Source organism: Narcine bancroftii, chromosome 5, assembly GCF_036971445.1.
Source record: "Narcine bancroftii isolate sNarBan1 chromosome 5, sNarBan1.hap1, whole genome shotgun sequence".
Lineage (NCBI taxonomy): Eukaryota > Metazoa > Chordata > Chondrichthyes > Torpediniformes > Narcinidae > Narcine > Narcine bancroftii.
This window is the reverse complement of record NC_091473.1, coordinates 221673993-221699840: the sequence shown is the minus strand read 5'-3', so window position 1 is coordinate 221699840 and position 25848 is coordinate 221673993. Positions and strand designations below refer to the sequence as shown.

At 46.6% G+C, this 25848-nt stretch overlaps 1 protein-coding gene and 1 long non-coding RNA gene across 3 annotated transcripts; one reads left to right on the top strand and one right to left on the bottom strand.

The window, feature by feature from the left end:
• Window positions 1–11781: 11781 nt before the first annotated feature.
• On the bottom strand, window positions 11782–14052 carry LOC138764919 (uncharacterized). 2 transcript variants are annotated; one of them, XR_011358364.1, is made up of 3 exons: window positions 13735–14052; window positions 12415–12484; window positions 11782–12323 (listed from the first exon to the last, which is right to left on the bottom strand). It is a non-coding gene; the product is annotated as an uncharacterized lncRNA (long non-coding RNA). The 2 variants fall into 2 exon arrangements; XR_011358365.1 differs by lacking the exon at window positions 13735–14052 and adding an exon at window positions 13630–13709.
• Window positions 14043–24749, top strand: LOC138764918 (ETS domain-containing transcription factor ERF-like). Its single transcript, XM_069941363.1, has 5 exons — window positions 14043–14156; window positions 14266–14388; window positions 18251–18485; window positions 22232–22347; window positions 22727–24749. The coding sequence occupies exons 2-5, from the start codon at window positions 14331–14333 to the stop codon at window positions 23380–23382; spliced, it is 1065 nt and encodes a 354-aa protein (XP_069797464.1). The 5' UTR covers window positions 14043–14156; window positions 14266–14330; the 3' UTR covers window positions 23383–24749.
• Window positions 24750–25848: the final 1099 nt, after the last annotated feature.

The following is a 25848-nucleotide window of genomic DNA, read 5'->3' as shown; positions in this document are numbered from 1 at the left end:
GCATATTGTGGGTTTGTGTGTACCAGATGCACTCTTTCCACCAGGGGATCTGTCTTGTGGGGTCTAATATATCTGCGAAGAAGTACCAGCCCCGGTGTCATCAGCCAGACTGGCATAGTGGTTCCAGATGCCGACCTCCTGGGAAAAGAAGAGTCTCTTGTGGGGGGTGACATTAGTAGCCATGCACAGCAGGGACCTGGTAGCATGCAGCACGTCCAGTAGTACCTCTCCACTGGGAGACAGGCATCCCTTTTGAAATGAGGGCCAACAGGATTGCTCTCCAGATTGTACTGTTCTCCCTCTCCACTTGCCCATTCCCACGGGGGTTGTGGCTAGTAGTTCTGCTCGTGGCTATCCCAGTCGCCTGTAGGTACTGACGCAGCTCCTGACTGATTGCATTCAGCAAAGACCAAGCAGTTGCGGCAAAATTCCCGAAGTGATAAAGCCTTGTGACCCTGGGGTGGCAGGAACTTCAGATGATCCGCTTGTGCGCTGGCATGTGTTCCCTGGGCCAGAAAACTTCCCGGGCCGGTATAGGATCTCATAATTGTACGTGGAGAGTTCGATTCTCCACTGCATGACCTTATCATTTTTTTATTTTACCCTGCCTTTTGTTGTTAAACATAAATGTGACGGCCCTCTGATCCATCAGCAGGGTAAGTGGTCAACCAGCCAAATAATGCCTCCAGTGGTGCACAGCTTCCACTCTAGCCTGGGCCTCTTTCTCAATTGCCGAGTGCCTGAGTTCCGGGCCCTGGAGTGTTCCAGAGAAAAATGCCACTGGCCTGTCTGATTCAGCAGATTCAGAGGTATCACTTTCCACTTGGAATGGGATGGATTCATCAATGGCCTGCATCGCCATCTTGGCAATCTCATCCTTGATGCCCTCGAAGGCTTTACGAGCCTCCGCTGATGGGGGAAAATCCCTTGTCTTCACGAATGGCTGGGCCTTGTCCGCATAATTGGGGACCCATAAGAAAAGAACTCGAGGCACCTTTTCAGGGCTTTCATGTTCTGGGGCAATGGTACTTCCCTAAGTGGGTGCATTCTCTCAGGGTCCAGGGCTACAATCCCTCCCTCCACCACGTACCCTAGTATCACCAGCCATGAAATGCGGAACACGCACTTCTTCTGATTATACATCAGGTTTAGGGTTTTTGCTGTGGCGAGGAATTCCCTTAGATTCGCATCATGGCCACATATGGTGACGCTATCCAAATATGGGAATGTTGCCTTTAGCTTGTGATCATCCACCAGGCAGACTATCTCCGTTTGGAACACTGATACCCCATTCGTCAGGCTGAATGGCACTCTGTGGAACTGATACAGTTAGCCATCGGCTTCAAAAACCTTGTGGGGCCTATCCTCTGAGTGGGTTGGGATCTGATGGTATGCTAACTTAAGGTCTATGGTGGCGATTTGGGGAAGGGGGTAGGCATCCAGTAACATAAATTTATTTACAGTCTGGCTGTAGTCTATTACCATCCTATTCTTCTCCCTCCCCCCTCCTCCCCTTTTACCACCAACACCTGAGCTCGCCAGGGGCTGTGGCTGGGCTCAATGATGCCTTCGGCCAACAGCCTCTGGACTTCGGTTTTAATGAGACGTCTGTCCTCCAGGCTATTTCTCCTGTTTTTGGCAGCTATAGGTCTGCAATTCTCTAATAAGAGCTGAAATAGCGGGGGCGGAGGGACTCGAAGGGTGGACAGCCCACATATATTGCTGAGCTTACTCTCATTGGCTGAGCTGAATTCCTTGTTCTGCACCTGTGATCGGGGGGTGGGGTGCGAACTGCCAAACTGCATCGTTACACTTTCTAGCTGGCACTGGAAGTCTAACTCCAGGATAACCGGCATGCAGAAGTTTGGGTATTATCATGATTTTAAAATCCTTGTAGTCCCACGCCCCACACCCTTAAGTCTACCCAACAGTACCCACACGTCTCTGTGGACTGGGCTTTAGATGCCAGGGATATATGACACTTTTCCGGAGACACCTTGTGCACAGTGCTTTATTAATCTGGGTAGATAAAACTTTTGGTGCTCCTTGTGTCAAGCAAACAACCTATGACATGACCGTTTACCTAATCAAGAACCTGGAAAATTCAATGCTTCTTGTCATTCCTCAAGATTAGGTTGGGCCTGTCCCTGGGAGTGGATGAGGCAGAGTACAGTTATGTATGTATGACAATGGCAGTGAAGAGAATTAAAATGGGAGTTCCAGTCTCAGACCCATAGGGGAGACCACGCGAGGTGCACTGAATGCAGTATATCATGTTGTTCAAGGTGCAATGTGAAGCTCTGATGCAGTTGGAAGGTCTGTTCTTGCCCCTAGATGGAGGTGAGGGGAAGATACGGAGGGGAAACTTTCCATTTGCTGTGGCTGCGGTGATGCAGTGGGTAGTTCCCAAGATGGTGGAAGGGTGGGTGGTGAATTGGGAAGATCATGGAGAGAATGATGACCCCCCCTCCCCCACACCACTGCTCCCCTCAGGAAAAGTAAGTGGGGGGTGGAGAGGGAAAGTGTCTGGTAGTGGAATCACACTGAATCTGGCAGAAATGTCGAATAATTTTGTTGCCTGTTAGAAAACCTCAGTCAAATTCGTGGAGACTCTGGGAGTCGAGTGAAATTTACAAATGTGCTGGAGAAACTCAGCAGGTCACGCAGCATCTATAGAAAGTAAAGGGGGACCCCAAATGTTTCAGGCCTGGGCCCTTAGTCAGTATAAGCAAAAGGAGACAGGCACCTGAATAAAAAGGTGGGTGAAGGAGGAGAAGAGGGTGGAAGAGACCGGAGAGGAGTACAGGCTAACAGGTAAGAAGTGATAGATGGATAGAATAAATTAATGGGACAGGATTTTCTTCTCATGAAGCTATTCTGATTATTCCTGATTTAAACCCTGTCTTTCCAAGTGTAAACTATTCTGTTCCTTGGGATATATTTCCAACATCTTCCCTCTCACTGATGTAAGACAGACTGGCCTGTAATAAGCTGGCTTATCCTTGTTCTCCTTCTTGGCTACAATAATCTCACACCTCACCTGTGGCCAACATTCATTTATAAATCTGTTCAAACCCCAGCAATCACCTTCCTTTGACTCCCATAAAGCAGCCTGGGCTACATCTCATCGGACCTTGGGGGATTTATCAACCTTTAAGCCTGCTTGGAAATCTAATACCGCCTCTTTTTCAGTATAAACAGTGCTCTAGAATTTCAACATCCCCTCCCTGAATTCTCAAGCTACAATGTCTTTCTCCAAAGTGAATACAGATGAGAACTCTGTAATTTGAAACTTAGCCTACATCCTTCGAATCCACCCACAAATCGGTCCCTGGGGCCTTATACCTTCCCTGGTAATTTACTCTCACCCTTTACATGCTCATAACTAGGTTTGGGATTTTCCTTAACTCTGCCCGACACTAGATTTCATGCACTCCCCCCCACCCCATTTTGAAGTACTCCTCTACATTTTCTTTGCACTCCTGAGGGAGCTGAAAGGTCATGGACTGAGAGGGCAGAGGGTTGAGGTGAAATGGGAGAGATTTAAAAGGGATCTGAAGGGGCGACATTTTCCCCACAGAGGCGGTAGGTGAGTGAAACAAGCTGCTAGAGGAATGATGGAGGAAGAGACAATTTACTTAGAAGGCATTTAGTTAGGAACCGGTGGACAGGAAACATTGACAGGGATATGGGCCAAACACAGCCAAATGGGGCTAGCTGAGTTGCATTAAATTGGCTGGTTTCTCTGCCGCAGAACTCAGACCTCCTCTCCCTCTATTCAGTGCTGGAGAAACTCAGCAGCTCACACAGCACAGAAAATAAAGGCTGACCAACATTTCGGGTCTGCTTAACTTCTCTTTGTCTACATCTGCTTTCTTTATTTTTATCCTCCTATCGATATTCCCTGAGATCTGAAGTTCTCTGGGACAATGGGAACACCTTGGTCCTGAATTCTCACAGGGAATTTCACATCTAAGTTGATGTGTGCAACTTGCCTGCAGATACCTGCTTCCAGTAAATAATAAATCCAATAGATGAATGTAGGATGAGAGTTAATGGGTAGTTGATGGTAGACCTGTACCCTAGTTACTGATTTAAACCAAGGAAGCTGACTTGAGGAAGGGAAAACCAGAGATTTACGATCCAGTGACCACTGGGGGATCAGATGGTGAGCAAATTTAAGTTTCAGGGAGCCACTATCTCGGAGGATCTTTCCTGAACCCAACACACTAATGGCACAGTGAAGAAAGCACATTAGCACCTCTACTTCCTCAGGAGTTTGCAGAGAGGTTTTGTACGACATCGGAAACCCTGGAAAATTTCTACAGATCTGTGGTGGAAAGTGTGCTGACCGGTGCTTCACATTCTGCAATGGGGACACCAATGTCACTGAGTGTAAAGACCTCCAAAAGGTAGTGGGCACAGCTCAAGACATCACAGGCAAAGCCCTCCCCACTATTGAGAACATCTACAGGGAATGCTGCCATTGGAGAGCAGCAGCAGTCATTAAAGACCCTCACCATCCAGCTCATGCTCTGTTCTCACTGCTGGAAAGAGGTGTCAGTGCCACAAGACTCGCACCACCAGGTTTAGGAACATCTGCTACCCCTCCACCATCAGACTCCTCAGCGACAAACTCAGAGACTCTTGTACACTTTATTAATTTTTTTCCTCTCTCTGCATTGCACAGTTTGTTTACATTTCTTTATTTGTTTACGTGTGTTTGTTGAGTAGTATTTTTGCACAACCAATAGGTGGTGATTCTGCGTGTAGAATGACTCAAACACTTATTGACTCAAACCAAGGCTTTTATTACCAAAAGACTGGAGCGTAGTACATCGAGGTCAATCTGACTTTAATCTGATGTCTCTTTATGATTCTATGACAGTGTAATTTGCTATTTTGGAATCTTCCTTCCACTGATCCAGGACCTTAATTATCAAACTATATCTCTTTCCAAAACCACCTCGAAACTTCTGAATTATGGGCACTGCTATATCTTCAGGTTATAGAACTGGAGAGCGTGGAAATTGGCTCTTCTGCTCAACTTGTCATGTCTACAAAATTCTTCACCTGACTCACTATATGAGGGCACATACAGAAAAATATTAAGGAGTCAAGGACCAAACAATATGAAACCCAGCAGTTTTCAACCAGTTACACTACAAGAAAAAGTGTTTTTAGACCAGAAACCCCTGTGCCATCGAAAATTAATTTTCTATCAAAATAACTATACAACACTACTGAACAATTTACCTGTTGACATTACAGTAGTTTATGGATTTGCTCATTTCTGCTTCTGCTGCTTTTAAATTTAATTTAAATAAATACAATAAAACTCTTTATAATTCTCATTCAAAAAGCTGTTCAAAATAAAAAGTTGGGTACAAAACAAGAAAAGGAGAAAAGATCAAGAAAGGGACAAGACCGTCTCCAACATTCCTCCACAACTCTCATGGGCCAAGTATCCATCTTATGATGCAATGTGTAAATCTGTAAATAGGCAATTGAAGGTATCAACCAAACACACTTTCCCTTGACTTCTGTGAAAGAGTATTAATTTTCCCACGGTGTCTGAAATTTTCAGCACTCCCTTGCTATTTTCCATCTCTTCAGTCCTGCCATGTTTAATTAACTGAGGTAAACATTTTCATTGATGAGTAAAATTGCAATAGTTAGTCTCGTACAGTGGTTTTCAGACATTTTCTTTCCACTCACATACCACCTTAAGTAATTCCTATTGCCATCAGTGATTAGTAAGGGATTGCTTAAGGTGGGGCAAAAAAGTTGGGGACCACTACTCTAGATCTAATTGATACTGAAATATTTTGCTTGAGAAAAATTGTCATTGGCCCATTTATGTTGGAGTTATGAAACTGTACACATAATGAGTCAATTAAGTACTATTAAAACAGTGGTTTTCAAAATTTTTCTTTCTACTCACATGCCACCTTAAGCAATCCCTTACTAATCACAGAGCACCTATGGCATAGGTACAAGGACTGCCTAAAGAAATCTCTTGGTGCCTGCCACATTGACCACCGCCAGTGGGCTGATATCGCCTCAAACCGTGCATCTTGGCGCCTCACAGTTTGGCGGGCAGCAACCTCCTTTGAAGAAGACCGCAGAGCCCACCTCACTGACAAAAGGCAAAGGAGGAAAAACCCAACACCCAACCCCAACCAACCAATTTTCCCCTGCAGCCGCTGCAACCGTGTCTGCCTGTCCCGCATCGGACTTGTCAGCCACAAACGAGCCTGCAGCTGACGTGGACTTTTACCCCCTCCATAAATCTTCGTCCGCGAAGCCAAGCCAAAGTATGGCATAGGGAATACTTAAGATGGTATGTGAGTGAAAAGAAAAAGTTTGAAAAACCACTGGGTTGTTCAAAATGGCAGTGACATCTAGTGTTGAAACTAAGAAGTGCAATGTACATACAGTGGAATTTATTGGTAGAGACTTTTCTAATGGGCTACATTCCATTTTATTTTAAAAATTTACCCTGGGCCATTTAAAAATGGGCAATGGGCCACAGTTGGCCCAAGGACCATAGTTTGGCCACCCCCGGGCTAGAGGCATTCATATCAGGAGACCTAGCCCTCGACAAGATAACCAAGTACGGGCTCCCCAAGGCATCAGAGAGGAGAGGAGATGGTACCAATGCCAGGAGAATGACACGGTTAGATGCCGATGATGGCAGTACATGTACGGTGTCATGGAGCACACAGCAAAGCTCAGTGGCCCTGAATGCAGCAACGCAACACTTCCCGATGAGTTAAAATGGCCCAGAAGATCATGGGGTGCTCCTTGACCCCTTTGGAGGATTTATTTTGATCTCGCTGCATCAGGAAAGCAGCCAATATCCTTGTGATAGTTTGGGATCCTATCACCAATGTATATATTTGTATATAGTGATAATGATTGGCTGAGAGCCATAGCCACACCTACTGGTCAGGTAATAAAGGGCTGCACCTAACCAGATCCAGGTCAGTCTAAAGTGGTTGACCTTGATGTACTACGCTCCAGTCTTTTGGTAATAAAAGCCTTGGTTTGAGTCAATAAGTCTTTGAGTCATTCTACGCGCTACAATCCTTAAGGATTCTACTCACCCGGGCTATCATTTGTGTGACCTATTGCCCTCAAGTAGATGATACAAGGGAGTCATGTGATGGAGTAGTGGCTGGTCGAGTGGAACCAGCCCTCTCCAGAGAAAAGAAAAAAAAGTGTGAAAACGTAGAGCTCAATAAATATAAAATACAGGAACAGAAAGGTAAAGTTAAAGAGAAGAGACAGAAGATGGCACCCAAAAGAGAAAAAGTAAGAATAACAGAGAAAAAGAAAAATCACTGGAGAAGAAAGAAGAAGGCCTTACCTACACGTCGGAGCAGTGAGCCACTGTGGAGAGGAGCGGCCGATCTCCAATGTTGGTGAGTCCCCAGAGGAGTGGTGTCCTCCCGACCAGCGGACTTCAAAAATGGCTCTCAGAGCCAAGAAGAGGTGCGCAACTGCACATGCACGAAGAGTTGCGCATGCGCAGTACGCAAGTAAAAGAAAAGGTTAACACTGGCAGGAGGGGGACTCAGCTGAGGAGTGGCCAGCTGCGGAGCGGCCAGCTGAGAGACGCCCAGTATCAGGGCGTTCGGCTGGGGGAAGTAAGCAAGAAAGAAGAAAAGAAGAGTGTGGTGGTACACCAGCGGCCTACAGAAGGGGGAAACCTCTGTATCTGCAGGAGTGTAAGGGGACAGGACAACACCTGGCCAGCTGCCAATCAGTCGGCCTGAATGGATCAAGCCCCACCCGGTCGGGTGTCAATCACCTTCCGGGATATAAGCCTGCGCCAGCCTCCCAAGACCTCACACAGAGTTGCTGCAGCCACAGTCAGCCTGGATCTGTGGAAGTCTTTGTGGATTAAAGCCTGTTGTACAGTCTTTACCTTGTGTGTGTCTGATTCTGGCTAACAGTGCACCACAAAGAGTGGTGAGAAAGAGAAGGAAGGGCTGGAAGAGGGTGAGCAGCAACGCGGCGTCCGGCAGGGAGATGACCTGCATCAGGGGGCCCATCGGCGGGTCGACCTGCAGCGGGAGGCCCAACAACGGGTCGACCTGCAGCAGGAGGCCCAACAGCAGGAGACACAGCAGCTGGAGGCCCAGCAAGGATACAGAGGCAGCTCACCAGAGAAGGACGAAGATACACAGATACAAAGAGAAGACGACACAGATACAGACACAGAAGAAGAGGAGGAAGAAGACCAAGAATTTCAAAGGAAAGAAGAAGGTAAAATAGAAGGACAAAGTTTAGATAAAACCTTTTTCGAAGAATAAATGAGGTCATTAAAAGAATGGCTATCATTAGAATTTAGTTAAATCAAAAGAAAAATAAAAAGAGCTGAAGACAGAATGTTTCAGTCATGACTGAAATAGGGAAAATGGGTACGAGGACTCCATGGCCTGAGAATGGGAAGACGAGCAGATCCGGGAACGCTCTTGTCGGTGGCCTGAAGTCCAAGTACATAAGACAGCGGTTGCTGGAGCAAGGCAGCGTGGCGCTGCCTTACAATGTAATGCTGGCCAAGTCGGTGAGATGGCCCAACTGGGAGCTGATAACTCTGAAGGCAGTGGCAGCAATCTCCAGGAGGATCTGGTCCCTGGAGAGGCTCCACACACTGCATCAGCCTTGATGGCAACAGCCTCTGGCGCTAAGGGATGCTTCTTCTGCAGTCAGCAGCAGCACCCAAGAACTCAATGTCCTGCTCAAGAGTCTACCTGCTCCGGTTGTGGTAAGAAGGGGTACTGGGTGAAGCTCTGCAGGGTGAGGGAGAGTGCTGAGAGGTCCAATGTGTGCGCAACCCCCAACAGACCGAATGAAGTGAGCCAAAAACACAAACCCATAGACTCCCAGTCCCAGTGTTGCATGCATGGCCTTCCTGCGGGGCTGCGAGGTGAGAGCTGCGACGCGGGAACCCCCAGCGGCCATCCTGCCATGTTTTGAAACTGGCACCATCTTCATCAGATGAGGAGGGAGGGCAGCCATCTTGATGTACTGCGTGGTGTCTGGCACCTTGCCGGATTTCAAAATTGGCACCATCTACTGCGGAAGAAGAAGGAGGAGGTGGGCGGCCATCTTGCCACTCCTCGTGGTCCCCGCCACCTTACCTGTATGAGGATCTGAAAGGGGGAAACGACTCCAGTAAGGGTCCACCACCCCAAAGGAGTCAGGACCTACTCAGGGTACCCTGGGGATCACCAAGGGGCTCAGGTGAGACGTCTCAGAAAGTGGTTCCAGCCACCTCTCAACCAGAGCCGGATCACCCACGTCCCGAGGTCTCAAAACCATAGGAAGTCCAGAGCTCGCCTACACTACGGAGATCTGCCCGCACCTCCAGACCTCCTGACAGGTTGAATTTATAAATATTGCTTAAACTATTCTATGTTCTCTGTTTCGCCCGCAGGCTTTATTCTGAAGGAAGGGGTGAATGTAGTGAACTGGGAATTCACTACTGGTGTGATGTTCTAAGGACTGGCTCCTCCCCCGACTCCGCCCCCACATATCCCGATATAAATCCTGGATCTCTGCCAAGACCATTCTTACTGAATAAAAGTGTATTGTACTCTCTCTGGTCTTGAGTGCTCTCAGTCGCGCTCCGGTGTGTGAAGTCAGGAAAATTAGATTGTTGTTGGATCAGTGCAACCTAAAGGGCTTCTACTATAATGTTCTATGTTCCATATTCGATGGAATTAAGCTGTGTTTAATATTGGATCGGATGTGATCAAATGGCAGAGTATCCTGAGGTGGGCACACCCTTCTCCCAATTTTATCCCCCAACTTCCATTTGGCCTATCGAGCCTATTCTGACCCTCAAGTGCAACAGATGTAAGGTGATGCACTTTGGAATCTCAAATGACTACAAACAGCTCAGGAGTGTTGATGTTAAGGGGGGATGCAGGTGGATCGGGCCATGAAGAAGGCATTCGGCACACTTCATGGGCCAAGGCACTGAATCTAAGAGCTGGGACATCATGTTGTAGCTGCACAAAAGATTGGTCAGACTGCGCTTGGGGTATTGTGTACAGTTCTGATCGCCATACTGTAGGGTGTGGTCACAACAGATGCGTGTGCGCAGAAGATACTCACCAGGATGCTGGTTGCAATTATGATTAGATCAGCTGGATTTATTCTGACTGAAACACATGAAACTGAGGGGTGATCGCACGGATCTTAAGAAGTTATGATGGGCATGGATTTTTTTCCAAAGATGAAGGAGTCTAGAATGAAAGATCCCAGGTTTAAGTTGAAAAATGATCTGAGGGGCAGGTTTTTCACACAGAGGGCAGAGGTTATATGGAACAAGCTGCCAGAGCATGTGGTGGAATTACAACATTTAAGACATTTGGGCAGGTAGATGGAAGTTTAAAGGAGCAATAGTTTAATGCAGGCAAACAGGATTATTGTTATTAGTTATCACAGTCAGCATAGATACATTGGGCTGAAGGTCTGCTTCTGTGCTGTATACCTTGATGACTCTAACTCAGACCCTTCTGTTGCATTCCCTGCATTCTCCTGCTGGCCCTATGCATCATTCCCCACCAAGGTGTCCAATCTGTTCCCTCTTGAAGGCATTGCTCTCTTCCACAGTGGCTCAGCTGCTAGAACCATTGTCTCACAGAGCCGGAGACCCAAGTTCGATCCTGGTCTTGGGTGCTGTCTATGTGACTATGTGTGTCTCCTCTGATTTTCTCACATATTCCAAAGACATGTGGGCCAGTAGGTTAAATGGCTGCTGTCGTGTGTAGGTGAAGGTGGGGGGGTGGTGGTGGAAGTTGATGAGAATAAAAATGGGGTTAATGTAGAATCAGTGTGAATGAGTGGGTGATGATTTGCAGGGATTCTTTGAGCAGATGGGGAGGTTTCTCTACCTCCCTGTGCTTCCTTCCCCGGCAGACACAACCATTGGGCATTTGAAAGGAAGGATGGCCAATCAGGCCATCTCTCTGTTATCTTCCTTCTGTGCCATCCCACCTTAAATACATCATTGCTGTTGGTCTCAGCTCCTCAGTAGGGTCCACTACTTAGGTGGATGTTTCCCTTGAACTTCCAAAGGATTATCTGATGTCAATGGAGAGAGTGGGGGAAGTTCTCATCTTTGCTCTGAGTTCTAAACTGCAGCACCTCTGCTGATGGCACCACCTTACCTCTGTCTCCTTTCTCTAAATCAGCCCCATCTTGTCCAACATTGACCTCTCTCTCTCTTTCCCCCCTTCTCTGGTCCATACAGAACCACTTCAGCACTTCTTGGGAAGTGTGATATCAACAATATTAGACATCAACGTGGATTTGGCAATTCTCTAGGAACTTTGTGAAGAGCAACCAGTATAATAGGTGGAGGAGAACAAGTGGATTTGGTGAATATGGATTTTTCTTTTCTCTTTCAATATTTTTATTAAGTTTTCAATAATAATAATTTTAATCAAGTAAAAGCCATTAAACGGAGGAAGCACATAAAAAGGTGTAGTAATTATATGTAGAAAAAAACTATTCTATGTAAACAAAGTGCTTTAACATTCAGACTAAAAGAAAGACAAAATAAGCACCTAAACAAATATAAAATGGCTAAGAGAAAAAGACAAAAAAAAATTACTATTCTACAAAATCTATCCCTTCTTTGATGAGGTTGTTGGTAGTTGCATATAATTTACCACTATATAGAGAAAACTAAAACAACAAAACAAGATCTAAATAATCTTATAAATTATGAAAATAGTTGATAAAAGGACCCCATAAATTTTAAAAAAATCAAACCCATTACATTGGAGAACATCTGATTTTTTTTTCCCCAAAGTTAAACATACCATGCAGCGTTTCCTGTAGATGTTCTCAATGGCCCTGCTATTGGCCCATTCCTTCTGTTGGCACATCTTTCTTTTGTTTGCATTTCTTTCTTCTCAATTAAAGTTTACAGTTGCTAGTAGTAAGAAATTCTGCCTGGCCCTTGGTGGCTGGGTTGGGGGGTGGGGGGGAGGTGGCGGAGGTCTCAGTGATGTCTGTGGCATCATGTGTGTACTCTAACAATTAGAACTTTGAAGTGAATCTTGCAGGTTATTACTGCAGCTAGGACAAACATACTTTGGGAAAATAAATATGCAGCCCTCAGAAATTTTTCTGTTGTTGGGGTTTATTGAACATTAGGAGATTTATCCACTTGGTGATTGCATGCAGTAATTTCAGATTTATTGTCGGAGCGCGTGCATGGCGTTGCATACAGTCCCGGGATTCTTTTTCCTGCAGGTGAGGCAGAGTTGCCACTTATTGGTAGTGCAAAAAAAAACCTGTACACAGTAAACAAATAAAGAAATGTAAACAAACTGACTGTGTAATAACAAGAAAGTGCAAAGAGTCCTCAAAAAAAATTAAAGATACCATCATATCGGAGAGCCATTGAGTATGAGTAGGAGGGACAGCATCTTTCCATCTCATCATTATTGAATGCCTAGCAATAAAGGAAGCAAAGGAGATTACATGGGATTAAGAGACTGTTAAATTCAAATCAGTTATCTTAGTTAATACAAATAGGGCAATTAAGGGATTTGGTCTCAAATTTACATTAAGGGCTAAAGATAAGATATGAACAATTTGGATTTTTAGAAGGCTTTGATATGAAATCAATTTGCAAGATGAAAGCACATGATATGGGGAGCCATGGTATGGATTGAATTTAAGTAACAGGATGGTGATTAGTGCGCAGATACAATCATCTTACTTGCTGCAGCCACACAGGTTGATTAGATGCACCAATGACAATAGTATAAATCACCACAATATCTCAAGACAGAAAAAGAGATAAGTATGAAAGGTTAGACAAAGAAATATCTTGCAGTTGGTGCAGCAAAATGTGATAAAATGAGAAAATAAATGGTATCTTTTTGGGTTTAGTAGGTGAACACAGAATGGTAGAGCCTCTGAGTTCCAAGGGCTCAGGTTCGATTCCAGTCTTGGGTGTTCTCTTTGTGGAGTTTGCACGTTCTCCCAGTGTCAGTGTGGATTTCCTGAGTGCTCTGGTTTTTTTCCACATCCCAAAAGTGTGCAGGTTGGCAAGCTGCTCTAAGTTGCCACCAGCATGTAGGTAAGGAGAGAAATTTGGGAAGAGTTTATGGAGATGTGGGGAGAATATAGGATTCATGTAAATGATGGTTGTGGGTCAGAATGGATACAATGGGCAGAAGGGTGTTTACCATTGTCTTATGAGCCTGTGACTGAACAGGCTCCTGATGTGATACATTTGTGTCACTTTTAAATCCAGACAAGCAGTGGTTCTCAACATTTTTCTTTCAATTCACATATCACTTTAAATACTCCCTGTGCTATAGGTGCTCTGTGATTAGCAAGGAATTGCTTAAGGTGATTTGTGAATGGAAATTAAAAAGTTTGAAAACCACTGTTTTAATCATAACTAATTGACTCGTTATGTGCATGGTTTCATAACTCCAAAGGAAATGGCCAATGACAATTATTTTCAAACAAAATATTTCAGTAACCATTGGGTCTAGAGCAGTGATTCTCAACCTTCTCACTCACATCCCACCTTAAGCAATCCCTTACTCATCACAGAGGACCGATGGCACAAGGATTACTTACAGTGGGATGTGGGTGGAAAGAAAAAGGTTGAGAACCACTGATCCAGAGCCATGTGAGTGATTCCCTCTGGTATGTCCGGGACACACAGAGGTCATTGGACTGTACCTTCAAAAAAGTTGGTCGGGTTCCCTTTAAGCGATGACTAGTACGCATGCGTACTGCGCAATCGGACAAACAGCGTGCGAGCTGCCATTTTAGTGAGGGGCAAAAACCAAAGACAAAAGTAAACAAAAATCCCATCTTTTTATTTCTTCAAAATTGCACTGCTACTAAAATCGAACGATCAACATTTTTCTGTCCGCTGATATAATGTTGACTTTCGCCATCGTCGAGGGTGTGGTTAAGGAAGCTGGACGAGCGCAAGACTTCAGCGGGTTCTTGGAGCCGTCCCCCTAACTCCGTCATTTCCGATTCGACGCGAGACTTCCGGTCCCCAGTGAAGAGGGAATCTTCAGCGGTGGGGCGACGGTCGCTCCGGGGCACGATGGGCGCCCCAGAGCAGGGCGGGGTGTTAACTCAATGGGGAGGTCAGCCACTCCACTCGTAGAGGCAGCAGGCCCCACCGCCCGGTATATTTTGCCAACAAAAATAAGGCATATGGTTTTCTCATTTTTAAAACCAATTTATTGCTTTAAGGGTGGGCGAAGTGAAGAAAAGCCGACCCCAGCCCTCCCCGGACCAAAGACCCAAACCCCAGTCGGATGCCGACCATGAAAATTGGCGGGGTGAAGGAAGAGGACGAGGAGGAGAATGGAGGAGGTGAGAGAGGGTGGGATCATGGGGTCGGAGGAGGTGAGGGGGGGGGAGTGGGACCGGGGTATGAGAGGGAGGGTGTGGGACTGGGGACGGAGGAGGTGAGGGGTTATGGGGCTGTGAGATGGATTGGGTGAGGCTGGGGATGAGACCAGGAGAGGTTAGGGGGTAGGGGATGGGGGTCGGGGGACAAAGGAGGTGAGGGGGGATGGGGGTCGGGGCAGAGGAGGTGAGGGGGAAGGGGTCGGGAGACGGAGGAGGTGATGGGGGACAGAGGAGACAAAAGCTCCCTTATTGTCTTGTAATTCGACATTTAGAATGAAACATACATTAAATTCTTTCACTTTGTCTACCATGAGGAAGACAGAGTCGCCACTTTGTCTAGCACCCCTCACAGAAAGGAGGCCCCAGTGAGGAACAAACTTGCGACCCATGGTTTACAAGACCTGTGCTCTAACCTCTGAGCTATCGGACTCATTGGAGTCAGGGAACAGAGGAGGTGAGGGGGATGGGGCTAGCATGGAGATGATGAGTGGGGATTGCGAGTGAAGGAGCTGAGGGGGGTAGATCCAGGGGATGGCAGAGTGAGGGGCTTGTGGATGAAGAAGCCAGTGTGGAGATGGGGGTGCAGGGCGTTAGGGCCAGGGGCGGAAGGAGGCGAGGGGGTAGGGCCAGATGATGAGATAAGCTGGGTTCTGGGGCCAGGAAATGGAGGCAGGGAGGGTGGTTGTGAGTCTGGGAGATGGTGAGAGGTAATATTTAGAATATGGGGATCTGTAGACTATTGGGTAGTTGGTTAAGCAGCACTGCCCCATCTGCCCGCAATGTCGCACTTCCTTGGCACATCTGGGTTATGGTACAGCCTTTCTTGGTGCGTCGCCTTCCTTTGTGCGTTTCCTCGCCACTGCTCGACGTGTGATGCTCCCTCAGCACTACCTGTCCCACGTGTGATACTCACTTGATGCCTCCCATGTTATGCTGTAAAACTCCCTCCTCGCAGAACTCCCTCAGTTTCATGGAGTGTGCGTCTGACCCTCCCAGGTATTTGTAAAATCTCAGGCCTTACCTGAAGATTTTTGTTCCCCCTCCACATTTCAGGCCTGGCCACTGGTGTACATGCCAAATCTCATTACCTTGCCTTGTTTTATACGCACCTGCATTGTGTTTTTTATTTCATCCTCTTTCTCGACTTGACATTTTTCTTGCCCTGTGGCTCCCCTATTTATACTTCTTTCCACTTCATTGTGCTTGGTCAAACCTTAGCCTTTTTTTCCTGGTATGCTACCAATTCTTGCTGTGAAACAGGGGAGTCTGCAGGCAGTTGTGATTGTAGTAAAACGCACTCTTCTTTCACAGCCAAAATCAATTCTCCCATTTCCTCTTGTTTAATTAACACTTTTTGTTTGTTGGTCTGGGCTTCACCCCTCTCATTCTTTCACTTTTCTCTGTCTTTATTGAGATGTCTGCCTGCTTTTTGCATATACCTTGAAGAAGGACTCAGACTCAAAATGTAGGGAATATATCTTTACCTTCTCTGGACACTCCAAGACAGCTGAGATCCTCCAACAATTACTGTGTGTTTTTAATACCAACTACTGCTGTTAGGGCTATTGTCTTGGCATGTCATACTCCTTTCTTTCTGCTCTCAAGAATTCAAGTCTGGACTTCGTCACTTGTATCTGATCCTTCCCTGTTTTGATCCACTTTCTCATGCTTGGTTTCTTGAGCTGCATGTTTAAGGCCTACCTCCCAGCCTGTCCCTGGCCACACCACTTTTGAGGTGTAGAACACAAGAATACAGCTCTGCACAGGGCCTTCAGCCCATAATTTAATTAACTCTTTAAATTTAGAGGTACAGCATGGTCGTAGGCCATTCCGGCTCACAAACCTGCACTGCCCAAATGCTGCAACTAACCTATGAACCCTGAACGTTTTTGGATGGTGGGAGGATTTCCTGGGGAGGAAATCCACACAAGTCACAGGGAGAACGTACAAACTCTTTACCAACAGTGCTGGATTCGAACCTGGGTCGCTGAGGCTGTAATAGTGTTGTCTCAACTGCTCCACTAGTTATGCTGATTAATGTAAACCTACTCTATAAAAATCAAATTTTTATTTACCTCTCATCCATAACCTATCTTTCTTCCATCCATGCACCTATTCAATTATTTTAAATACCCTTATTGTATCAGGCTCCACACCACCCCTGGCAATGAATTCCAGGCACAGACCACTCTGGGGGGGAAAAAAAAACACTTAACTCTGACATCTTCACTAAACTCCTCCGCTCCCCTTAAACAGATGTCCTCTGATGTTTACTATTGTTACCCGAGGTAATAGGTACTGGCTGCGTACCCTATCTTAACTCAGGTGGAGTTAAACCAGAAAGTCTGCAGATGCTGGTGAAGATCAATGCACATGTGACACGTGTGCTGGAGAAACTCAGCAGGACACGCAGTGACCATTGGAAGTAAGGGGCAACCAACAATTTGGGCATGTGCTCTTTATTAAGGTATGAGCAAAAAGCAGGCAGGAGTCTGAATAAATTGGTGAGAGGAAGGGGCAGGGGAGGAGCACATGAGTGGATACTGGTGGGAAGTATTGGCCCCTTCCTTCAGGTCACCCTTCCCTCCGAGAGCTCCCAATGTGAAAGTCCCTGCTTCAAACACGAAACAAATTTCCAGGAACACCGTAAATCAGATCAAACACCTTTATTGCTTTGCAAAGCCTGAGCACCCTGTTTTAACAAGCAGCCAGTGCTGCGCCAAGGGCATCTCTCTTTTCTCCAAAAAAACAGCAGTATTTGTATCTTTAGGGTACGTGACAACCTGTTTATTTTTCGACCCTTGCAATTTATGTTGTCTTGACTTAACACATTTTTTATGCAAAACAATCAATACTCATTATCTGTGAGACTCTCAGGTCCTTAGGGTCTCTGCTGATCACTTTAAATGTTGATAATCTTAAACTGGGCAGACCTGATCTCAAGAAAAGATTTCTCCTGTCTCAAGTAAAACATATCTGTTGATCACTTTTGGTACTAATCACATCAAATGTGCTTCTTGGCCTTACAAAGATCAATCGATAGATAGTCTTCACCAGTAATCCCGGTGGAGCATCTGCTCATTACTCTGAAGCATGTTATTTTTTAACACACTATACTTTGTGTTAATCCCCCGTAATCAGTCATTTCTACTTTATCAGGGAAGTTTAAATTGCTGCTGTATTAGCAGTACAAATAATCACCCAGGCTTTGGTTAAGGGAGAACCCCAAAACAACTGGGACAATAATGTTCAGGGGAAATGGCTGAGAGAAAGAAACCCACATGCACAATAAGAAGTTTTGAAAGAATCACTTCTTGAATCTCACCACAATAAAACATTTGTATTTTTAAAAGGCAATATAATCTTTATGATTTCCCTACTGTTATAATTCTATGATTACACCCCTCCGCCGTCACCTCAACTTTATTCTCTTTTACCCTCATCAGTATTCACCTTATCTGTTAGCCTGGGCTCCTCCCCTGCCCCTTCCTCCTTCTTCTCCTCCCTCTGCCCACCTTTTTGTTCAAGTACCTACCTTTTATTGCTTATACCTTAACAAAGGGCTCAGGCCTGAAACAGAGGTTACTCTTTTTACTTCCTAGAGATGCTGTTTGACATTCTGGGTTTCTTCAGCATGTTTGTGTATTGCACCAAACCCAAATGGGTTGTCCTACTCACTGCATTAGAAGTTTCAGGCCTATCTCCCAGGCTGTCCCATTCCTGCTTGTCCTGATTCTATATTTGAAGCCTCCTGGCCTAGTCCTACCCCTTTGTTCTGGGACCTGTTGATGACACCTGTGTGTTTTGTGCCTACTCTCTGCAGGTGTCGCCTACCCGGACTGGGCCTACAAACCTGACACCAGCCCTGGGAGCCGCCAAGTCCAGCTCTGGCACTTTATCCTGGAGCTGCTGCGGAGGGAGGAGTTCCGGGAGGTGATCGCCTGGCAGGGGGATTTCGGGGAGTTTGTCATCAAGGACCCCGACGAGGTGGCTCGCCTTTGGGGAGCAAGGAAGTGCAAGCCCCAGATGAACTACGATAAACTCAGCAGGGCACTCAGGTTAGACACAGAGTAAAGCATCCTCGACCCAGTCCTGTCTCCTGTCTCCCATCCCCATTACACGGTTACCCCACGCAGAGAGCCCTATAACCCATTCAGTCCATGGCCACTGTTTATCTGAGTTCATTTGTCCCTTATCTTGGTGAACCTTTTCTGTACTGTCTAACTGTCTAATCAACTCGCCCTATATTAACTAGAGGGAGAATAGGTCCCCTTAATGATCCACATTTATTTGTGAGGCGCAGGAAATGGGTGAGATGCTAAATGGGTATTTTTCATCTGTATTTACTGTGGAGGAGGACATGGGGTAAGGGAACTTGGGGAAGGAAAATAATGGCAGAGCTGCTGTAACGGCAGTGCCGGTATGGACCTAGGGGAGCAGAGCCAGAGGGGTGCTCCACAGAGTCTCACCACTCGGTCCTAATGTACAAACTATAAACAGCCTGTTAAAGGAGCCAATAGTTTTTTTTTAAATCCTGCAACCATGGGGGTCTGTGTTCAAGATGATGGCACGTGCTAGGCAGTGTACAACAGTGGGTTGGGGGGTGCTGCAACTCCGGGGGAGTAGTGAACTGGTGCAGGGCACTAGGAGCATGGAGAAAACCTCCCATTGAGAAGAAGCAGAGGACACAACTCAATAGGACGGTGATCCAGCGAGGAGCTCGGCAGCTGAAGGGCCCACACAAGCTGGCTGTGGGTGTCTTGCGGTCAAAGGACCCACACAGGCTGCCGGCATCTTGCAGTTGAAGGTCCCCCACAGGCTGTTGCAGCTGCTGAAGTTCTTGGATGGAATTTACATCTGCTGATGGAAATTGGGCATTGGAACGAGGATTCTTGCTGAGGCCAAGAAGGGCTCCCGCAGTGCATCGGGTGCTGAAGGCTTCCTGATCGTATCAGAGGTTTGAACTGGAGTCTGTATAGCTGCAGGAAAACTGGAGGTGAATCCACGGACGCTCAGTGACTCTGAAGGGACTGTCTTTTGCTTCTCTTCCTCCTTTTGTTAGTGGCACTGGACAATTCTCATGGAGACTCTTTGTCTTACGGCAGACAAATTTTAAAGCATATCATGTATATTACATTTTTAATGTATTATGTGTCAACAAAAGGAACTTTGAAGTAAATAGTGATGTCCCAAAAAGAGTCCATGTTAGAAAAGAAGATGTATTGGAGATCTTAAAATGGCAAAAGTTAGCTGGAGAAGAAATTGCAGACATTAAACAAAAGTCTGCAGATGCTGGGGTTGAGATTCAAAACCCAAATGTATACCTGACGAAGGGCTCAGGACCAAAACGTTGGTTGCCCTTCCTGTGGATGCTACGTGACCTGCTGAGTTTCTCTAGCATATTTGTGTGTATTGGAAGAAAATTACTGGCAGAGACATTTGTATTATTTACAACAAGTGAAGTGCTGGAAGACTGGAGGGTGGCTAATGTCTTTATTTGTAATAAATGGCTGCAAGGACAAGACTTGAAACTTACGGGCTGGTGACCTTAATGCAATTGGTGGATGTTACTGGAGGAGATTCTGAGAGACTGGATCTACTTGCCTTTGGAAAAGGCAAGGACGGATTTGGAATTGTTAGTTTGACTTTGTGTGTGGGAAGTCATTTCATGGATTTTATTGAGTTATTTTTGGAGAGGTGGCCAAAAAGATTGATGAGGCAGCAGGGTGGTAGATATTGCCTACGTGGAACCTTGCAAGACCTTTGACGAGGTCTTGCCTGGTATGCTGGTACAGAAAGTGAGATCCCATGTGATTCAGGTGGCCAATTGGATGGGAGGTGTCAGAGGGTGGTTATGGAGGCTTGTTGCTTAGATTGGAGGCTTGTCACCTGTGGTGTGGCACAGGGATTAATGCTGGGTCCACTCTTTGTCATTTATATTAATGACTCATTTATCAATGTTTAGTTAGCATGCTTAGTAAGTTTGTGGATGACACCAAAATTGGTGGCATAGTAAACAATGAAGAAGAATGAGTATCTAATATCACATTAGGATCTAAATCAAGTGGGAAAGTGGGCTAAAGCAGAGCAGGTGGAATTTAACTTGAATGAGTTTGTGGTGATGCTCTTTGCTAGGTTAAACCTTGGTGAGTGTTATAGAACAGAGAGGTTTGGGGTTTGGTACAGCCAAAGTCCTTAGTTCCATGGAAATGGAAACACACAGAGAGGCCAGATGTTGAAGACAGTCAATTGCTCAGAGTGTTTGAGCACACGAGCCGGCATATCATTTTAACAATTGTACAAGATGTTGGTGAGACAGTGCTTGGAGTATTGTGTGCAGTTATGGTCACACAACTGGAGGAAAAAAGTATCGTTAAGCTGGAAAGGGTGCAGAAAAGGTTCACAAATGTTTTTGGGTAAGCTTGAATTATAAGGAAAAGCTACTTAGGTCCTGGAGTTCAGATGGTCAAGGAGGGACCTAAAGAGGTTTATAAAAATTAAGGGGCAGAAATTAGGACGTCACAGTTTTGTCTTTCTAGGTTAGGAGAGTCTAAAACTGGGCGAGATGGGAAGAACTTAAATGGGTCCTTCTTCACACAGAGGGTGGTGGGTGTATGGAATGAGCTGTTCAAGGAAGTGATGGAGGTGGGGACAACTGTAATATTTTCAATTTGAAGTCTCCATTAGTCATAGTCACATAGCGTGAAAACAGGGTCTTTGGACCAATTTACCTACACTGACCAAAATGTCCCACCAGCCTGCATTTAGCTCATCTCCCTGTAAAATTATCTTTTCCATGGACCGGTCGGTCTATTTTTTCTTAAACATTCCAAATCTACACACCTTGAGCAGCCCATTCCATTCACCTACCACTCACGGTGGGGGTGGGGGGCGGTTACCCCTCAGGTTCGTGTTAAATCTCTATTAATCTATGTTCATACATTGCATGATTTAGAAAAGGTTTAAAGGGATAGGAGCCAAACATTGGCAAATGGGACCAACTCGCTCAACATAGATCATCACATTTTGGGCTGAAAACTTCCATCAGTAATAATGCATACAATATTCTATTTGTGGTTTTATGCAACTGCAATAGGACATTCTCAACTCCTGTATTCAATGGAGGAACACAAAAGTCAAGTTTATTGTCATCTGATTGCACAAATGCAACCCAACAAAACAGTTCTGTGTCCAAAGCATGGAGACACACAACATGTAGATAAACAATACTTATGCAGACAGGGAGCCGTTCCTTTGGTTGTTCAGCATTCTCACTGCCCATGGGAAGAAGCTGTTCCTCAGCCTGGTGGTGCTGGCTCTGATCCTCCTGTATCTCCCGACGGGAGCAGCTGAAAGATACTGTGTGCAGGGTGCAAGGGGGCCTCAATGATTTTGCTTGCCCTCTTCAGTCAACGATACCAGTAGATCACATTGATTGTAATGGAGAAGGAGAGGGGGGAGGAGAAAGACTCCAGTGATCCTCTCTGCCACTCTTGTGGTCCTGTGCATTGACCTCTGATCCATTTCTTTGCAGCAACAATACCACAGTGTGATGCTGCCAGCCAGGACGCTCTAGATAGAGTTCCTGTGGAAGGTTGTAGAAGGTAGCCTTGCCCACCTCAGTCTTCTCAGGAAGTGTAGTCGCTGTCGCGCCTTCCTGACAAGTTAGGAGATGTGTGTCCTCGATTGGTCATTAATTGTGAATTCCAAAAAACTGAAACTGCTGATCTGTCTCACTCTCCCTCTCAACCCTGTTCTCTCTCTCTCTCTCTCTCTCTCTCTCTCTCTCTCTCTCTCCAATTAGGTATTACTACAACAAACGTATCCTGAATAAGACCAAGGGCAAGAGGTTCACCTACAAGTTCAACTTCAGCACACTGGTTATGGTCAGCCACCCCCTCCTGGGCCTTCGAGACAGAGGTGAGCGGTGTAAATGAGGCTGGTGGTAGAGGGTGGGGGTTGATGTAATGACAATAGATCACTAGTTCTGAGATTACAGGCTGAGATCTAATTTAGAGGTTTGGGGGTTTATGCAGAGAAAAACCTCCCCAGGAGCGATTTGCAGACTTGAATCCAATCCAGGGATTGTCAAAAGAAATGCCAGCGAGTGGAAGAGAGGGAGATGTGAGAGGGAGCAATGCAATTGAAAAGAGGAAGGAGAAGGGAAGAATGATGAGAGCACCCAGTCAGTTGTGGGTAAGGGGCTGCTGTGGAATTTTGTATTTCTAATGTTCTCTTCCTCCTCCCTCCTCCACACTGTCCTCCCTTCCCCCTCCCTCTCTCCTCTTCTCCCCCACAGGTGCAACTGCCCCTCATAGTGCTCCCCCTGTCCCATCCCCTTCAGCTTATCCGCTTCTCCGAGCCCTGGGACCACTCTCTCCGGGACATCTGCGCCCGGTTCGTGGCTCTGTCTCAGACAGCAATGTGGAGTTGCCTGATGAACCCCCGGGCCTGGTGGCCTACCCATTCCTCTCTCCACTGCCCCTTCTCTGTCCCGAGTCATCCAGCCCCTTCACCCCCCTGACCCACCCGAGGCTGGGGCCCGGCTCGCCCCCGGCAGGAGGGCTGCACTTCACCTTCAGTCCTGAGGAGACATTCCTCTACCTGCGAGCTGGGGTCCAGCCCTTTCCCCAGGGTTTTCTCCGTCTACCCAGCTCCCCAGGGCCGCTCCCTGCCACCTCTCTCCCAGATGGAGAGCCAGCAGCCAGATTCCGGCTGCAGCCTCCGCCGCTGGGCCGTAGGATCCGAGGGGTGGAGCCGACGGTTGGACAGGGCCAAGTTTTGGGACAGGGATTGCCCCAACCCCCCAGTGATCATCTGGCCAAGGCCTGCTCACCCTGTATGCCCCCCAAACTGCGGTTCAAGAAGCAGAGGACAGAGGGGAAGGGCCCCCCCAGCGCCCCCCTCCCCAGCTGCTGGGCTCCCACCCTGCCTGATGGTGGAGGCTCAAACTGAACTGTACAACCCCTTCAGGCTCTCCTTTCCTCCACCTTTCAGTCTTGCCTGCTCATCTTACCCACCATTATCCCTGACCCAGTCCACTTCCTTTCACTCCATCGCTCCCTTCTTTTGACTTGCAACTCCTCATCCTCCCTAATCTGCCTCTTCCAAATCCTCTTCTCCCCTGGCAACCCCTTCCCATGCGATCCCATCCCCTTTCTTCACCCCACCTTCCTCTAGTTCCTCACTCCCCCTGTCCTCTTCTCTTCCTCCTCTCCCTTGCACCTCTGCCACCCGATCCTGTCTCCCATTCTCGCCCCTCCCTTCCCCATTTTGCCTCTCACCCTTCCCCTCCTCCCATTGCTCCTCTGCCCACCTAGTTCCTCCTTCCCCTCCATCCCCCTGACTCTGCCCCCATACCCTGTCCCTCCACCCCTTCTAGTCCCTCCCTCCCTCCTACCCCGCACTGCTTCTTGTCTCTCCCTCCCATTGCTCCATTGTCTACCTCACTCCTCCTCCCCTCGTCCCTTCCATCACTCTTCTGTACCCTCACTAACCGTCTCTCTCCTCCCCTTCTTCTTTTTCCCCCTCGCTCCTCTGTCCCCATTCCCTCTCCTTTCTTGTCCTTCTGTCCCTTCACTCCCCCTCCTCTATCTCCTCTTTAAAAAAAAATTTAGGTATACAGCATGGTAACAGGCCATTTAGGCCCACTAGACTGTGCTGCCAAATTTGCATCCCATTAACCTATACCCCCGGTACGTTTTGAATGGTGGGAGGAAAACAGCCCCTGGGGAAAACACACGCAGACATGGGGAGAAAGTGCAAACTCCTTACAGACAGCATGGGATTCAAACCCCAGTCCTGTCCTGATTGCTGCGCTGTAAAGGCGTTGCGCTAAACGCTACACCATCCGTACTGCCCTTCTCGCCCTTAAACCTCACTCTCCCCCCCTCCCATTCTTGCCCCTCTCTCTCCTATCATGCTTCTTCCCCCACCCCCCTCACTCCCCTCTTCCTCTATTCCCAGATGACAAACACCAGCTACTCGGGGTCTGTGTTACTGTTCCTGTGCGCCTTGCCTGCAGCTTGTGTTTGGTGTAGAAGGCTGCAGCGTCCTTGCGAGTATTCTGTGCAACCTCCTCCTTGACCCTGAACAAGAACCCTTGATGATTTTACTCCACTGAGGAGTCGATCCTGGTATCTGTTCATGGATAGAGGTTTATTTTATGAATATTAATACCATTTTGTGCCTGCCAGTGTGTTTCTGAATTTGAAATGTAATTTTATGATAAAATAATAACCCTGGAATGTGCTCCTTGTATATATTTTTTGTAGAGATTTATTGTTCAAATAAATAAGACATTAAATTAGATTTTAGCTAAACTTTAGTTGTGTGTCTATTGTTATGACGAGCATAGAAACAGGCTCTTCGGCTCATCACGTTTCTGTCAACCATCAAGCACTGATCCTGTGTGCTCACCTGGTGGTAGTTTCACTGGTTCCCTGTCTCCCTCTATTTCCTTTCCTTTCTGCTTTTGGTGCTCCCTCCAAGTATCCCCCTCCCTTTGATTGTCCTGCCTCTCTTGTTAATTTCTGCCTCTTTTCTCTTTTTGCTCTTTCTGTTGCTCCTCCTTTCTGTCTGACAGCTTCCCTTGCTCACACCTCTTGTCCCCCTTTGTCGCTTGCTTCTTCTCCCTCTCTTTAACTTATTATTTTTGTCTCTCTCCTTGTGGCCCCTTTCTCTTTCTTTCTCCTTCCCTTTGCCTCTCTGTCATTCAGCCCATTTCTTTCTTTCTGTTTTTATTTGTAATTCCTCTTGCCTTGACTGCTTTTCTGCAACTTTCCCTGAAAATCTTTCTCTTTTCCCGAATTCCCCTGCTGCCCTCCCTTTCCCCCCTCACAGCCAGTCACTTACACTTGCTTTTGCACTCACCTTCTCCCTCTTTCACCACCCCTCCCTCTCTTTGATGTACGGTGGTGAGATTCGTCGTCACTTCAGTGAGCATCATTTGCCTTGCTCTGTAATGCCTTGCTCTCAGGAAGGTGAGCACTTCATCGTGGTTGAGTTATCCTGAGAATGGTATGGAGAAATGTGTGGAAAAGAAAAAGTGTATATCATGGCTATTGTGATTTATGGTGTGAAAAATAAAAAATTTAAAAAAAAAGAATGGTATGGAGATGGGTGGGGTGATATGAAGTGATATGATAAGGTGGAGTGGAAAGCAATTGTAAATGGTACAGTCGTGCAGAAAAAAGGGGGAGGAGAGAGATGGAAGGAAAAGCGAAATTAAGACCTGATGAGATATGCTGAGGAGAATAGAAAGGGGCAAAAGAGATGGAGCAAGAGACCGCAAAAAGTATACAGGGGCTTTGAAATATAAGAAACTGCTCCTTTGGGTCACAACTTATCTTTTATCTCAGCACCATTTTTTCCTCCTCTACTGATTCCTTTCACACCCACTAATCAGTTGATTTTTGTCCT

Bases quoted from the DNA above. Each gene is read 5' to 3' on its own strand.
- LOC138764918 (XM_069941363.1), top strand. From the start codon at position 14,331: ATGCCGACCATGAAAATTGGCGGGGTGAAGGAAGAGGACGAGGAGGAG. The intron at 14,389-18,250 runs GTGAGAGAGGGT...TACTCTCTGCAG, and splicing joins CGAGGAGGAGAATGGAGGAG to GTGTCGCCTACCCGGACTGG. The intron at 22,348-22,726 runs GTGAGCGGTGTA...TCTCCCCCACAG, and splicing joins CCTGGGCCTTCGAGACAGAG to GTGCAACTGCCCCTCATAGT.